The 16,599-nt window shown below is 44.2% G+C and overlaps 1 protein-coding gene across 1 annotated transcript in view; it reads right to left on the bottom strand.

The window, feature by feature from the left end:
• DCC (DCC netrin 1 receptor) overlaps positions 1-16,599 on the bottom strand; it is a 593,999-nt gene that overhangs the window by 45,051 nt on the left and 532,349 nt on the right. The window contains exons 21-22 of the mRNA XM_026092248.1: positions 12,610-12,642; positions 806-871 (exon numbers count right to left, since the gene is read on the bottom strand). Coding sequence (XP_025948033.1) covers positions 806-871; positions 12,610-12,642 — 99 coding nt within the window. The remainder of the gene's footprint in view (positions 1-805; positions 872-12,609; positions 12,643-16,599) is intronic.

Here is a 16,599-nt window from a genome sequence, read left to right as displayed (position 1 = left end):
GACAATTCCATCTGAACATGAGGAAAAACTTCCCTCCTGTGAGGGTGGCAGAGCACTGGAACAGGTTGCCCAGGGAGGTTGTGGAGTCTCCTTCTCTGGAGATATTCAAAACCCGCCTGGACACGATCCTGTGCAATGTGCTCTAGGTGACCCTGCTTGAGCAGGGGGGTTGGACCAGATGATCTCCAGAGGTCCCTTCCAACCTCAACCATCCTGTGATTCTGTGAACATCACATCTTAGGGAATCTTGTCTGTTTTTTCATCCAGTAACATGAAATGACAATGCTTCATTAGGTAACAGATGTGGTGTCAGGAATAAGAAGTTACTGATGGCACTTCTCATACCTCAGTTAACAGTGACTAGGTTCAGTTAGTTTTTTTTAATATCTGTGGGGTTTCCTCTCATTTCTTCCTATTCTAGGGCAGGATTAATTAATAAAAATGGTACTTTGCACAGAAAGCCTAAACTGAAGTGCAATAATGTTAAATGCATTTTACAATCCTTTTTAAGCTGTTATTGTTTGCAGGCAAACCTATGGCTTGAAACGGAGCTAAAATACCTCTTGGCTTCCCCCTTGCCCCTGGTGAACTCCCCATGCTCACCATGAAGCTCTCGTATTCTGAACATAACTCCAGGCTGTGCAAAGCGTGCACAAAACACAGCACAACTACCCTAGCTTCCCTGGGTGGACTGCGGGTGCCTCCACACCGCGAAATGAGAGAGAGCGAAAGAGAAGAGAAATAGGAGGTTACCACTGAAACAGAGCTTAATGATGAAACTTAATTGGCTGCAGTCAATAATTACCATTGAGGCTGCTTCGGTCGATCAGGTTGGTATCCACTGGCCAGTAGGACCCATCTCCGTGGCGCCCTGCGCACAGAGAAACATGTCAGTATTGCGGCATGCTCGGACTCGCTGCTTCAAACAGCGCCCACCCAACACCACTGGAGCCACCAAACTGTGCAGCCAAAGCTGCTGCCAGGGGCCTGGGAAAACGCAACTCTGCAACGGCTTGTTGTGTGTGCAATTGCCTCTTTTCTAACCTTGAAGTAAAAAAGTATTTTAATATAATAGAATGCAAACATAAAATATATTTTATTATATATAAAATATATTGGGATATACTACTTATGCCATGAATTTTGTTGTTGAGGGACTATTTGCATTCCAAACTAATATGGTAAAATTTGAAGTGTTTGTCTTTTGCCTGACTTGACTTTGCACCATTTAGCAGCTTTGGGCTAAACAGTGTGATGGTACGACTAYGTTTCTGCTCCTCGCATCGGAGGCAAGGAGATGTGCAAGGCCCAGGCCCACCAAGATCCTCCTCTGCTCTGAGACAGGATCAGAGGAGTCCAACTTAACAGCAGAAGGTAAAGAGCAGATTTTCAGTTAACGGACTATGTAAAAATGTGAAAAACCAGCGCAGGGCTGGGAGCTGCCACGGATTATTCCAGCGAGCTTCTAATTCCAGTGGCTCTGGGCTGCATTAAATTGCTCGGCACCGTCAGCCAAAAAACATCATCTCACTTCCCTGCCAYGCATGGTTGTTTGCTGCTGCTGCGCACTATTAAACAACTGTGTTTCTCTTCAGAGGTATTTGCGTTTCTGCAGATTGTGGAGAAATTGTGTGCCTAACTTCATCTATCCATTTGGGAAGGATTTTGTGATGAAAGGCCCTAAATAAATGTAAGATCATTATCATCAGAAGAGGTTTCAGTGTAATCATCTTTTCAATCAGAGTAATTGCACAGCTACAACAAGCTGGTCTTGAGAAAGCAAGGTTGCAAAATGTTTAGCGGTAAAAACAGACAAAATAGAGATAAATGGAGGCTATATAGCTTATCAAAATGACACTCTAAAGCAGTCATATTCATAGAGTCATGCTCAAACCTGTGAATACGTTGTGACCCTGGGGTCATATTGTGCCTAGTAAACTGGGTGTCTCCGTGGGAGATTGCTAAATGTTATTGTTTTTGATATTTAGTCYGTACTGAAATGTCTCAGTAGGAGCCTAACACATGAGAAAATTTAGTCTGGATGCTAGAAATTTTAAAAGCTAACCCTGCACGCCTGATTCAAAAGTTTAGTACTTTTTGATTAACAGCATAGCACTTTTCAAGGCATTATACATGACATTACAATTGCAAAAATCTTTGCACAACCAGCTGCCAGCTTCAGTTTGCATGATTCTGCTGAAACTATGGACCATGCTCCTGGGGAAAATAACATCATGCTGTGGCTCTCCGACTCCTGTGCACCGCATCTGTGGCACTCTGTGCTGAACTGTGCTGTGGGCAAACCCAGAGTGAACAGGACTACAGGAGATGAAGACCAGGACTCCAAAAGCCAAGTAGCCCCACCGTACACTAACAAGGCCAGGCCTATGCCCAGAGATCAAGCTGGGAGAGTCACGAAATTATGGATAAAAGTTAATTTCTGGCACTAATATCAAGAACTGGCACTTAGAAATGCTCTTCAGTGATGGACCTGGCTGCCTGAGGATGAAGCCAGCCAGTCAACAGGTTCCTGCAAAAGGGGTTGGCTACATCATGCATCTCGCAGGGGTTTCCCATCATTTTGGGTGTCCCTTGTCTGCCCCTGCAACGGGCAAACAGCCTCTATTCGAGTGTGGTGGCACCTAACCATCCAGAAACATGGAAATTTCACTGATAAGAGACAGGAAAGTAAATAACTTGTAACAAACAAGAGTATTTCAACAATACTGTGCATCATGGATAGCCAAGATTGTCTTAACGGAACAGAACTGAATTACCATAAATTCAAACACTATTCAATATTTGGATAAACCCTGGAAATCTAAGCACTCAGGAGCTGAAAGGTAAATCTCTAATGCATTATAGGGCTTTATATGTTAAAGGTAAGTAGGACTTAAAACAGGATTATCAATGCTTTACTCCAAGCCAACACCTCCATGAATCATTTCCATCTCTACCTTTATCTCTGCAAGGATTTAAGATATATTTCCCTTTAAAAAAGTCAAATGATGTGGAAGACCATTGCTGCTTGGAAAGTAGTGCTCATTTGGTTTCAAGGCCTCAGGTTTCCAGTGGCTTTATAATCGTCTAAATCACAAACGAAGTTATCCCTTTAGCAAGCACGTTGCCTGTGGGAACACTGGCCTCTGTCGCTTGCTGAGTGCCCAGAATTACTGCAGTTCTCCGCCTCCTTCCTGTGACACCAGTGGCTTTCTTTTCTTACCGATGACAACTGCAATTCTTCTGTCTCACTGAATTTAGATTTAAGCCCTCAGTGCAAGCCAGAAGAAAATGTACATGGTGGGCATAACTCAATGGGTATGGCCAGAYCTCATTTGTTTTTTTGTCACATTATGGACTAGTTTTTCAACTTCCACTAAGTTCCGGTGCAGTTTTTATTCTTCATGTTATTCCATCTTTTGGAACAAACCATTATAACATCATGACTAATCATCTGTTTCTTCGAGAMCTGTCTTTTTTAATGAAGGTTGAATAGTCTTTACACTTGATTTTCCTACTTTTTTTTTGAGTTGTGGTGCTGAAGGCTGTGTCATACTTCCAGAGGGACCAAAACCTGCATCCACAGATCCTAGATACCCCTTTTCACCTCTCCATTCTCCATTTAACTTCTCTTTTCACCTAGGTCTGTCTTTTGAATGTTTCAGTGACTAAAGCCTTTCTTTGAAAAAGCATATCCTTCTTCCAAAACTGTATTTCAGTTGCCGTTATATGCAATAAACATTTCAGCTAGACCTGGTCAAGGCAAAAAAATCTTAAATCATCTATGACGACAACAGTTCTTTATCCTCTCAGGTCTCCAGCGCTTGTGAATTGCTCAAATTCTGTTGTGATTTTGCTGTAAATTCCTTATTTATGCTTTACTTTAACAACTTTCTTATTTCCACACCTCAGGCCCCCCGAACCATTTGCACAGATTGCCTCACGGAGGAAATGGAACAGCAATACCATCTCCTTACAAAACACTCCCTGCACTACCTGATTCATGAAAACTTGAGATGGAGAAATTAATGGGGAGTGACGCTATTTCTATTGCAATCATCTGACTCATCTGACCCAGATACAACCCTGCTCTGCTGCTTTTGTTGCTTTTTGCCTGAAACAGTCCAAACTACTAGGAAAATAAGCTGAGCAATATTCTTATATCAGAAAACAAGAGACGGTAAGTGACTCTTCCTGACCCCCAGGTGCCACAGCTTACAAGGCACGGTACCAGTCGTTGATCTTTCAGTACATAGCATGAATGCCAGTCAAAAGGAGGTTTTAACATGAACATCCTGCTTCACTTATAACAAAATACGTCCCTCTTCAGGTACACTATTACTCTCTGCAGGTTGCAGAGCTGCAAGACCAAGTTATAACGCAGTAACCAATGTGCTTCAGAAATACTCTGCAGAAGTGAAGAAATATGGGATGCCCCAGCATCATTTTCTTTTGTTCCTAGAGAGATTCCTAGAGGTCTTATTGGAAACAAATTGGCTGCCATCATATTGTCCACCACTGCATTTCTTTTGACAGATGTTTTTTAAACATACAAAATAAAACAGTCAAGGACAGCTCAGTGGATTTTATATTGTGCCAGTAAAGCCAAAGTAATTTCTACAAATAATAATCAGCATTAAGCTTCTTAACAAACATGGCTGTTTTTGTGTACAAACAAGACTACATATCCCTGACTGATTTTATTTGGGTTTATTTGCCCATATGTATACATGTAGTCATTTAGGATACTGGAAAATATCTGTTGCCCAGGTCATCAAGAAGGATTTGTAAGACCGGGGCCTAATAAAAGGTGGGATGGAAGGGAAAGCTGCTCTGTTAGGTGCAACCAATCCAAGCAACTCATTAAGGCCTTTTATTTCTGTTAGATTGTGCCATGCATAGTTTTTCTATAAATCTGGTAACTCACCAGGGACATAAATTTAACTGAATGTACGTGACTGATGTATTTAAGATGGTAACAGGGTATAAGCTGGACAGCCCAAAYTGGGCAGGGGTGCTTTGCTAGGAGGCTGGGGAGGGGTAAAAGGACAGCAGCCCTTAGTACCATGGGGTGAAGTTCTGGGGAAACCATCGGTAGGATTTACACAGATCACCTCCTGTCTGGGAGCTTAAACAGAAGTCATGGATATGAAATAACATTTAGGTCTAACAGTGCCTATAGGTCTGTAACAGTGTCTTAGAAGTGTTAGCACCTGAGCCCTACCTTCAGTTGTCTTCTATAGACTCAAGAATCTAGGAGAAAACAGCAAAAAAAAAAAGAGGTCGAAATTTATCCAAATCCCCATGGAGGCTCTGCATCAACCAGGATTTAAACAAATCAGAGGATTTGTGTCTTCTCCCCATGTAGAGTCAGCAACCAATAACAAAGCAGGCCCCCACTCTGCGCTGGTTACAGCACAGCGGAGTGCTTAGCAAAGGTGGCGTTGATGGCAAGTTTGCTTTTCAGCAGGTATAAGCTGATGGACTTCTTGGAAGGGAACTGGGTAGAAATGCAAGATCAGGTGAGCAGATATCCCATTGCCTCTTGACTTTCTAGTCTTTGTTTTTCAAAGGACACCCTAAGGTAATTTTCTCAAAGATGTCTCAGTGTAGCAGCAAACACAACCAACATGCAGGAATAATCATTCTTCTTAGGTTTTCAAGAATGCCTTCTGAAATCCCTCCTTACAGAAGTTTTCCATTTTTTGGACCTTCAGAATGAGTTCCTATACTTGCTGGATAAAATTAGCCAAGTGACAGAACCCAAAAAAGCAGAGAAGAGGTTACTTTGATAAATGGAATGCTTGTTCTTTCCTCTCTTGGTAATGAAGAGCGTTACAGTCCCCTGCGTTATTTGTTTGGGAAGCGGCTCTTTGAAAAAGATCTGAATTGCTCATCCTTTTACTGCTGCTACGCTCAGCGCTTGCAAAATCGCTTTAGAAGCAAAAGCCTGGAGCCATCAAAAGCTTGAACAGGAGGCAAAGAGACGAACCCGATGCCTCCTGCTATCACAGTCCGTGATGCCGTGACCGCGCCGGGGCTGATACCAGGCGGCTGCTTTCGCGCGGGCTGGGAGGAAGCGGCGTGCCGAACAATGCGGTTCACAGTGCTCAGCTAAACACCACCGAGCACAAGCAGGTTTGTGTTTCTGACAGCTACGCGCCTGCTATAATGCGAACATGGCAAAGGTTGGATTACAGACAGCCAAATTCCAGGCACGAGCAGACTGCGTTGCAAACCCTGTTCCTCTGAAAGCTGAAACAATTAGTGCACTGTTTATTCACGAGATTAAAAGCAGCGAGGTGTAAAATAGCAGGTGTGCTGTCAAGTACACAGCATTAATTCCCTACTCAGAGGAGGCAAAGTCCCCTGCATGCTCAGCAATGTGCCTGGCATCCCTGCTCCTGCAACGTAACGCGGGTCCCCAGTTCCCCAGGATTTGGAAACAAAAGCTGCTGTTTTCTTCCACGTGGGCTTTTGACACAACAACGCTCACATACGGAGGCAATCCAGGGCTTATCTGAGCATGACTTTTCGCAGAGGTGCACTGCTGGAGCACGGGTGGTCCCTCATCTTGGTGGGTCTCTTAAGCGTTAATTGCCAGGGTCACATTTAAGCTCAGTTTCTGGCCTCGGTCTCTGCCCGAGCCATGATGCAGGTACGTGGCACCTGCTCTGGTACCTTGCAGATCCTGCCTTGATCTCCCAGTTTCTCTCGTGATACGTGAATTTATCTATCTCAGTCTATACATGGCCCACTTCATGGGAGACGTGTTCTCAGAAAACAACTGAACAATCAAAATGTACTGAAATTTCCTACAATAAGGAGAAATATTTGCTCAAAATAGTGTATGTATGTTCCCTTTTATCAAAATCTACAATGGATGTTATAAAATACTTGTAGTCCAAACACAGAAATCAGCTTTCTAGCTCTTGCACAAATCTAATTCTGCTGGCAATACATGACTCTTGACAAGTCCTATATTGACAAAATGCTGACTAAAGAATTTAATATTGGTTTATCAAATGAAAGCTGTGGTGAGATAAAACAAAATGAATGAATCTCTTCTTTGCCCAGTTTGCCTCCATTTGTTCCAGATCAAAATCATAAATGGAATTTTTTAGACTTCAGGAAGCCTCAACAACAGCTCACATGAACACAGCTGGCCTTCTCCTACGTACACAGGAGACTGAGGAGACATTTGTGACAAATGCTCTCTTGAGTATCTGGAACTGTAATTTTATTCTTACTTTTCTATGACCACTTCTACTACCTTTGAATATGCCCTGTTCTATCAATCAGTCGCATACATGCAAAATAAAAATCTGAAAAGAAGCTGACACATTTAAAGGCCACAAACCCACTTCAGGTTTTAGGGCTCTTCTGGGAAATGTGCAGTTAGACTTTCAGAAAAGATGCTGATGCTCCTCTTCTCCTTCAGATCACAGAGTGTTTGCACTCTGTGAGCATTATTTGCTTTTCATCAACAGGATTCCTTTTTCTTCTCCCTTACTGATGAGCATCTGCCTCACGCTCTCGGCTGAGTTCTCGACAAGCTCTTCTGACCTTGCAGACACCAAGGAGCTGAGAGGAGCTGGCAGCTTCCAGCAGAATGACTTTGCCATCACCAGGTCTCACCTGCAGCTCCCCGAGTGCCTGTTCCTTCTGCAGTGGCACAGGTGTCACTGAAGGGTGTGCTCAGACACAGAAGCATCTCACCCTCCAGCTGTCCCCAGTTTCCCACATGCGTCTTTAGCCTCTACCAAAAATCATGGGCAAGAAGTGGCAAACAGACCTTGGCTGCTCCAACCGCGTATGGACTCTTTCAGAAGTCAGGTGTTAAAAAAAGAGCTGCAACAGGAAAGCCTGGAATGTGCAAATACAGGGGGAAAAAAGCCACGTGCATTAGTTTAGATTTCTTAGAAGCAGATCTGGGAGCTGAGAAACAGACTGGTCTTGCAACCTTTCTGAGAAGGAAAAGTAAATGATGAAACGTATCTAATGTTTCTGCTAAAGGGAGTGACTCTGCCCTGGTCGGCAGATGATGCAGGCAGAGTGGGCAAGGCACTGTGCCCGGCAGGCAGCTGCCTACGAAAGCTGGCACCCGAGAGCCACAAGCTCTGCTCTGTCTGTACCTCCAGCGCAGGATTAAGCAATCCAGGTGGGAATCTCTATGGTGTCCTTTCCTTCCTTAGAGGCAGTCCCTTCTTGCAGCAGCTGGTCTCACCATCCCAGGGAGCTGCAGGAACAGGGAGCACATGTGCCCTGACCCAGAAACCCTCAGAAGTTGCCCCCAAACTCTACTCTCTTCTCCTCATCTCCTTTCTGCACCTAAGGACTGCCACGGCTGCACTGTCCTTTCTACCTCCCTGTCCATCTAGGGCCCCCTGAGACTCCACTGCCTCGTACCCTGAAACCTCAGTGTCCCTCCCCAAACCCCCTCACATGTCCCACACCCTCCAAAACTGCTTTGCTGCCACATAAATGGATTTTGCTTACAGGATGCAGAAGCCTTGAGCTTGTGTTTGAGACGGATGGCCTGAAAGAGTTAATTCGTGTCACTCAATAAGAATTACATTTGTGATCGAGATGGCCCTAAGGGCCTCGTCCAATGCACTGAGTAATTGAAAAGGCTCCCACTGACTTCAGTAGGCATCGGATCAGGCCCGAGATGATTGAAGAATTAGCTTTGATGACTTCTGAGGCAAATGAGCTTTTAGAAACTTTGCCTCTGTTTACATTAATGCTTCTGCCTGCAGAACGGCTATGGTGAGACCTGGCCCCATTGACTCATCTTTAATACAGTTACCTAAAGATCAAAGAAAAGTGAAGACCTCAGACTTTGATGTATTAGAATTGGCCGTCAAGGTAACGTAAAAGTGGAAACTGAATTTAGATACCTACGAGCTGATGAAAGACACCCCAAAGGGAATTGCTCCTGTTTACATACTACAGTCACAACAGATGCCAATATAACATACTACAATGACACAGACAAGATATAGTATTAATGTATAGGTTTAGGCATTATGCAAAGTGATTTATACTGCTTAAAACATGCTCTGCGTACCCTGCTTGCTAAAGACAAAGTAACCACATTTACTTTTTATATGCAATGTGGCTCAAGCAAACAAAACCCAGCACACCTGGAGAAACTGGGAATTCACAGACCATGACTGCAATTCCCATACACGGTTACCAGGCTGAGTACAGAGGTTAGCCTATGTACCAGACTGTAAGCAGATACAAGATACCAGTTGAAATCCTTCCCAATTCTAATTGAAGTTTATACAGAGTATAACTCATTAAATAGGTTGCAAACATTGTTCAGGCTGTACAAGAACAATGGATGATTCTGGTGACAGTTTTTCAGCCTTTAATTACTTTTAGATAATCACAACGCTCTCACGGAGCCTGGCAGTGCTGGAAGATCTCCCTGCCTCGTGCCCAGACACACGACAGCTTGAACACCGCCAGCGCCGGGACGTGGGGGACCAAGGCCGAAGCCTGGGAGGGATCCTCAGCGCTCAGGCCCCTGGTCTCCGTGTCAAGCCCCCGCTGCCGCAACCCGCCTGAGATCRCTCCCTCACTTCCCCGAGCAGCTGGGCAAGGTAACACCTTGTGCACGTGCCGACACTAACTCCCAGGCTCCAGTTGCAGGTGAAGGGCTCTGCATGCCACGAGAAACGCAGCGTTCGGCTTTGCTGGGTCCTCATTTGTTCCTTTAAGCGTCGTTAGTCTGGCGCGCTTTCATTTTTTGCATCTAAAATAATCCAAATTAAATGGCACGGGCGTTTTGAACTCAGGAGAATAAAAGGCGCGCTCTGTGCCCGGGCGGCCGGGCGTGAGCTCGGCGCCTGCGGGACAGCAGCAGCATGGGGGACACGCTCCAGCCGCTTTTGCTGCCTGGGGACCTGCCACGAGGCCAGTTCTCCGCAGGGAGGACGTGGGCCAGCAACGCCACGTGCAGCTTCTCCCTAGGGACGATGACGCATAACTGGAGGTAGAAGTCAGCAAACATAATCCCGCATCCCAGCGCTGGGCTGATAACGATTTAGGTGCTTTAAATTTTGACACCGACGCTGACACTAAGCACGGCACAGGTCTCTGCCGGACGAGCTCCAACCCCCGGTGAAGCCACCATCAGCCCACCATCTCATCCCATCCCTGGCTCGTGCTATGCTGTCACTGTCCTATTCATTTTGCCACCCATTAATCCTATTGCCTTCCCAATTATAGAGAGCGATAGCAGCTTTTCTGTGTATCTATATCTATTTTTATCTACATGAACAGTATCTATAAGCAACATGATAATTCATAGTTTAGTTTGCTGTCATGAGTGACGAGTTATCCAGCACGCATTCAGTAACTACCCTAGACACTAGTGTCTAACTACCCTAGACACTCAATGCTAGGTTTCATCTCAAAATGATTTTTAAAATATGCAAATGTTGACCTTAACATTACTTTAAAATCCCCCCCGTGACACTACATAATTTATTATTTTGCTAGTGAATAAGAAATCATATACATTTTAGGCATAATATGTGCCGAGCCGGGGAGCAGCTGGTGCGGGCAGAGCAAGCGCTTCCCCCAGATGCGGCCGGGCGCTCGGCTCGCTGCCCCCGGCTGCTCTGACGCTGCGGGAAGGGGCACGGCTTTCACGGACGCAAAACGAGAATGCCCTCCAAGTCTCGTCTCCTGTAGTTCAAGAAAAATGCATTCACCTACCACATACAGAGTAGCTGCACTTAACCTGTCAGGCTTGTTTGCTTCTACCCATTAATTAAACTACAGAACAAGGAGGCACCAGCAGGCCTTTCTGCAGAGGATCTGACTTCTTCTCCCCCTACGACAGAGGTAAGTTAACCAGTCTGTGGAACCTAAACCCACTTTTCCCCATTTCCCATTTTTTTCTCCCACCTAGCATTGCAAAATGATATGCAGAACATCCAAAAAATTCTCTGAATTCTCTGAGTGCTACATGGAAAGGGGCAAGCAGCAGATCTGGAACAAATACGGGGAAATATTAATCTGTGAACAGTAGACTTAGATAACGGAGCGCGCGTACAAGAGCGGCTGTGCTACGATCGCTGCARAAAGCGCCTTGCACCCGCGGCGTGGCGGAGGCTCGGCGTGCCGTGCCTGCAGGGTACAGCTACCCTGAAACACAGCTGCACGTGCACTCGGGAGCTGAACTGCTCCCCACAAAGTCAGCTTTCCACCCAGGCTTCTATTTTTTTTTCTTGATTTTTGGAAAAACTAAAATTGACACTTTTTCAGTCCTGCCTACCAGGCGATGGTACGTTGTGCTGAAGCCTTTCCTACGTTTTTCTCAATCTGCTTGGAAATATTTTAAGTGTCAACTGGCGAGAAATATATTGACAATTTACTTTCAGCTTTCTTTGGAACCTACCACTTTTACTCTTTCAAGAAGCACTTTTTATCTATTCAAACCTGCCGTTTTCAATTGCTGTGCGCTGAAACTAGGCAAAACCAACTTTTATTTTTTTAAATTTGTATACTTCTACTTCTTTCCTCTGTTATAAATTAGAGCAAATTATATGCTGAAATCACAGAGTGACTTTCCAAAACTGGCTAAGAACGTGTCTCTCTGGTGGGGAAAAGATGTGCTACCTTGTTAGCAGACAGCACGCAGGACTTAATACAAAGTAAAATCCTAGTGAAGAAGTACTCTCCGAGTAGCTTTCATGGATGCTCCAGGCTGAAATAAAACCCGTGAAAAAGTCTAGACTTTAGTCTGATCTTCTAAATAATGCTCTCTTGTCTTCACTAGRAATTTATCTACTGCGAGTTAACTCAAGTCACTAAATTGGGGTAAGCCAGCACCTGCAGAAGCGACGCCAGGCTTTGAGGTTTACACAGCACTTCTCCTTTGAAACTAGTGCAAAGGGAGAGTTCAGATCCGGATACACCTCCCAACATTACCTCCGAGTTTCTCAAGTGTCACGCTGGCTATCTCCTTGGGCAGGTGTCTCATAAACGTGAAATGCTCTAGCTGTAATTGGAAGAATACTTAAGAATAATAGGTCCGGAGTAAAAAAAAAAGAAAACATATCCTAGCAACAGACTTCACAAATATTCAGAAATAAGTTAAGAGCAGAAAAAACATGACTAATTGGACATGTATTCCTATTTGGAAAATGCAATGATAATGCCTTGAAAAGTTGACTAAACTTTGCTATTATTAAACACGAGCTGCCGATTTGAGAGAAAAGCTGATTTACGATTTCTCACCGTGAGGCTTTTGAACTTTAATCTATAACCCACGGAAGGGTGCAAGAGTAGCTTGAAAATTATGCTGAGCTTAATTATACCTAATGTGAATTACTCAGAAGTGCAGCGGAGAGACTAAAAATTTCTTTCGCACAAAGAAGCCTGACATTTTAATTGGTCCTTCAGAAAAGAGACAAAACAATTTCCTCTCCGGAAAATTCACATCTCCCCCATCAGAGCGGCAGCCGCAGCCGAGCAGAACTTCATTAGCGAGATTAATTGGGCCGCCAGCGGCCGCCTGCTCAGGTGCGCGGCCCAGGTGACAGGCGGGAGGCGGCGCGGCTGGGACGGGACGGGCTGGGGACACCRTACCTTGGTCATTAGCCATTTTGTCAGGGTGCTCGACTGCAAGAGAAAGACAGTATCGTTAGAGGCTGACAGCTCCCGGCAGGCCCGCTGATGAACCCGCTTTCGCCTCCCTGCACCCGCAGTGGACGGCTCGGGACCGTTCCCTTTTGCCGAGCGATCCTGCAGAACCGGGAGGACAAATGCAAGCTGTACTATGTTTTGCAGCAGATGCTTTCGCAAAGTTCTTAARAACGTGAAAACTTTATGGGATTTTTTTTTTTATCCTCTCATTCTTTTAAATCCCAGTGCGATCTGGGAAGTTTAATTAAGCACAGAAGTGAAAGAGAGAGAGACAGAGCGCCGGGGAGAGACAGAGAAGAGATACTGTTTCTTTGAATAATTACAGTCACATCATCTACAAGTTGAAAGCTAATTCTGACTTACATTATCATTGTTTCAGCTTTGTACAAAAGGAGTTTAAAACTATTTACATGTTTTTGCATAATAACCATAAAAGATAGTGTGATTTGAAGCGCACCAGACAAGACTTCAAAATTCAATAGATATATTAAAAGCTCTCCCGCACAGCTACAACTTCTGACTATTTATGACATGACTGAGGGAATTAAACTTTCCTTAGATTCATAAATAGCTACCATTACAGAGCATTAAGCAATCCTCTGCTTAATAAAAAATGCAAGAAACTTAAGCGCAGGAAACTGGGGAGAAAGTGAGTGAGTTCTAGAAGTTGAAGAACCACTGCTTATAGATGCAGAGCATGCTGCCCCCCTTTCTGCTAAAATTACTACAAACCCCTCTGGTAGATCATGAGATCATGCTAGGCAAAAATTAAGGTACTGAGTGAGCAGTAGTTAACATCCAACCGCATCACCCTGACAGACACATTTATGACTCCCATGCTGGTGGCAGAGGGAGCAAAGCACCTTAAATGATCCCTATACATTTTTTTCCCCCCCTTCTCAGACTTCTTCAGATGGCTGCAAAGAAGAATGGGAGGGTATGGAGCACATACGCCCCCGTTCCCTCAAAATCTCGAGAAATACCTACGGGAGCCTGCATTTCTCCACCGAGCCCTACCTGGGATTATGGCTCTTCCCCCAGGACGAATGTATTTAATAAAAGCATTAAGCCCCTGATTGCAACGGCAGTTACCTTCGCCCAGGAGCGGGTGACACTTGCAAGCGGCCCTGATGACGCTCTGCCTTTGCCGCCCTCTCCAAGCTCTAAGGGAGACGTCACCTGGGGCACCTCCACCACCGCAGGACCGGCAGGTAACGTTTGCTGCTGGCAGGCCGTGCAGGTTCACRTTTTGTGCCGCCTAAGAGCAGGGATGTGCTATTTAACGCAGYTCCGACACAGCATTAGAGGGCACTGCAGTGCTAGAAATGCTGCCCCACATCGTCCTTGCCAAGGGAGGGGGGAAATCGCCATCGTCTGCGATTTCAGGGCTCTCTTAGAAATGGCACGGAAATGGTACATCTAATCCTGACGTCCTCTAGAAAGTCCAGGGATGAAGTTTTCCTCGCGGATCTTAGCGTGATGGTAATACCCAAGAGTGGTTATTAAGCTAAGACCACGGCCTCTTCCTCTCGCCCTTCCTCTCCCCGCTTCCACTCACCCCTTTAGAAACACATCCAATCTAGCGTTTTAGTCATGCTTGAAATTATGTCTATAGCTTCATTATATGCACATAAGTTTCCAGGATACTGAGTAGGCATTCAAYAGGCAACTTTTCTTTTCATTTTATCTGTATTGATGCAACGTTTTGGGCAATTCTGACAAGCTGCATACTATTCTTCAATTTTCTTTAGTTAATGGAGTTCAGCACACAACTAAAGTCTGTTTGTAAACACTGTCTGAAATTCRGAATAGTTATGGCTCGGCAGAAGAAAGCACAAGTAAATCCAGTAAGCGCAATTCTGAGATTTGCTTCTTTCTGCTACAGATGAAAAAAAAATCACTGATAAATTGTTTGAAATTTCGATTCTGCCTGTCACCAGTCCGTTCACTCTTTAATGGTCGTGTTTCACTGGGCAGCTGCAAACACATTTCAGCCTGTATGTATTTACTTCTGCAACTGAATGTATTTCTTAATACAATTCATTTATACACTGCAAAAGTAATGGGACATTGAGACCTGGACTTTAACTTCARGTGAAACCCATGACAATACACTACGGAAGGCTGCAAAATATACAAATATTATTTGGGCAGGCTCTGTATATATATATTTATATATGTATGTGTGTGTGTATATATGATATTTACTGAAGTCATCCAGAGATTTTCTTGGTAAAGACTAAGAAAAATCCCAGGAAYGACCTTAAGTTTTGTTATTAGATAACTTGGGCCAAAAATGTGGGCTGGTTAATCACATTTCACTCAGCTTCTGCTCCAGGCTCATAAGAATGGCTATCAGAGTCTTCATGCTTTAAGTGATAAATTTAGCCACAGCCAGCCAGAGCACAAAAAAGCAGATCCTCAACTGATGTAAACTCTCATATATTCATTGGAGTCCACAGTGCAATGACAATAAGCTAAGGATTTGCCCATTTGACTGCATATTATTATCTGTGGAACTGAGGTGGAAGAACATAAACTCATTGCTCCTGCAGTACTGTTATTTACTATTAAACATATCTATTTTCTCACAGATCACTACATTTTCATTAGCAGAGGCAAGTCACCACAAATACTCACATAACAATTCTAACACAAGTAATGGCTTGGTTTCCTTGAAGGAGCTTTATGTGCTATAATACATAAAATCAGACCGTGGGTGACTTAGTGGATCTTTGATGCTTATTTAGTTCCTTGTAGTTTAAAACTTCCTCTGATCAGGACATATATTTGCTATCAGAGCATTCATTACCATATGGCACCTACACATCTTCTGTTAATAATCATTAAGGTCAGGAAACCAACATTTTTGCATAATTCAGAATGTACTCAAGGCTTCAGAAGGTCTTTTCACCTCAAATGTAGAGACAGATTTGTCAAAAAAACAGTTGAATATTATTGAACATGACATATTTAGGGTGGATATCATTAAATATTCATGGCAGGGTATTAGACATAGTCCTTGTAGGCTATTACAAGATGTAACAAATTATAGATTTATCTTTTTGCTATCTGTTGATGCTGTCTGATCTGGAATTCATTTCCCAAATGAGTTTTACGGTACTCTGCGTAAACATTACAAAGTAGGTGATATCCTGTCCATTAATCTTTTGGTTTAGTTAGATCTCTGGGTCTCTCTATCTTTTGATACCTCATTAGTCTGCGGTTGTTTTATGTTGATGCTTTGACTCGTTTTAAACTCAAACAGACTTCCCTTCCTTGGTACAAACTGTGAGCATGAAATTAAGTTGGCACCGTCCCCTCGACAGAGCTGAAGCACTTGCAAAGTGCTCTCTCTTCCCGTTTCATGGTAGTAGAGAATGAATCATCAGGATCTTACCAGCAATTCATTCAAAGCGAAACATGACTTGGACAAGCAAGTCCCGCGAACCTGGATAGGCTGTGATAAGCTCAGAACAAACCGATATAATTTTTCATTTTTCCGACTCTTGCCAATTCACGAAAGCGGTTGTACGAGGCGTTCGCTCTCAGCCTCGGCGGTCGATAGCGTGYTTTATAGACACCGCCGTCGGCGAAGCTCGAAGGGCGAGCTCTCTGCCAGCGCCGCCACGTGCCCTCGCTCATCCGAGGAAACACTTCCGTAAGGGTAGGTGCGAGGGACCGACTGAAAAGGGAGTTTCTCCTCCTCCCTTTCCAGGAGGAGGCAGCAGGAACAGCCCCAATGGCTACTCGGGTAAACGTCTGCTGAAGGGTGAACTGGAATCAAACTCTTGCCACAGACACGAACAAGCAAAAAAAAAACCCCAAAGAAGTGATCTGGGAACCCTGTGTCATCACTRCTCAGTCATTTTGCTTAGCTTTTATATAGCTTGCATTCAATGAAGTCACGTATAATTGATTAAAAAGAGGCTT

Source organism: Apteryx rowi, unplaced genomic scaffold, assembly GCF_003343035.1.
Source record: "Apteryx rowi isolate R43461 unplaced genomic scaffold, aptRow1 scaffold_95, whole genome shotgun sequence".
Taxonomy (NCBI): Eukaryota; Metazoa; Chordata; class Aves; order Apterygiformes; family Apterygidae; genus Apteryx; species Apteryx rowi.
The sequence above is the reverse complement of the archived record's forward strand: the minus strand, read 5'-3'. Positions and strand labels throughout refer to the sequence as shown.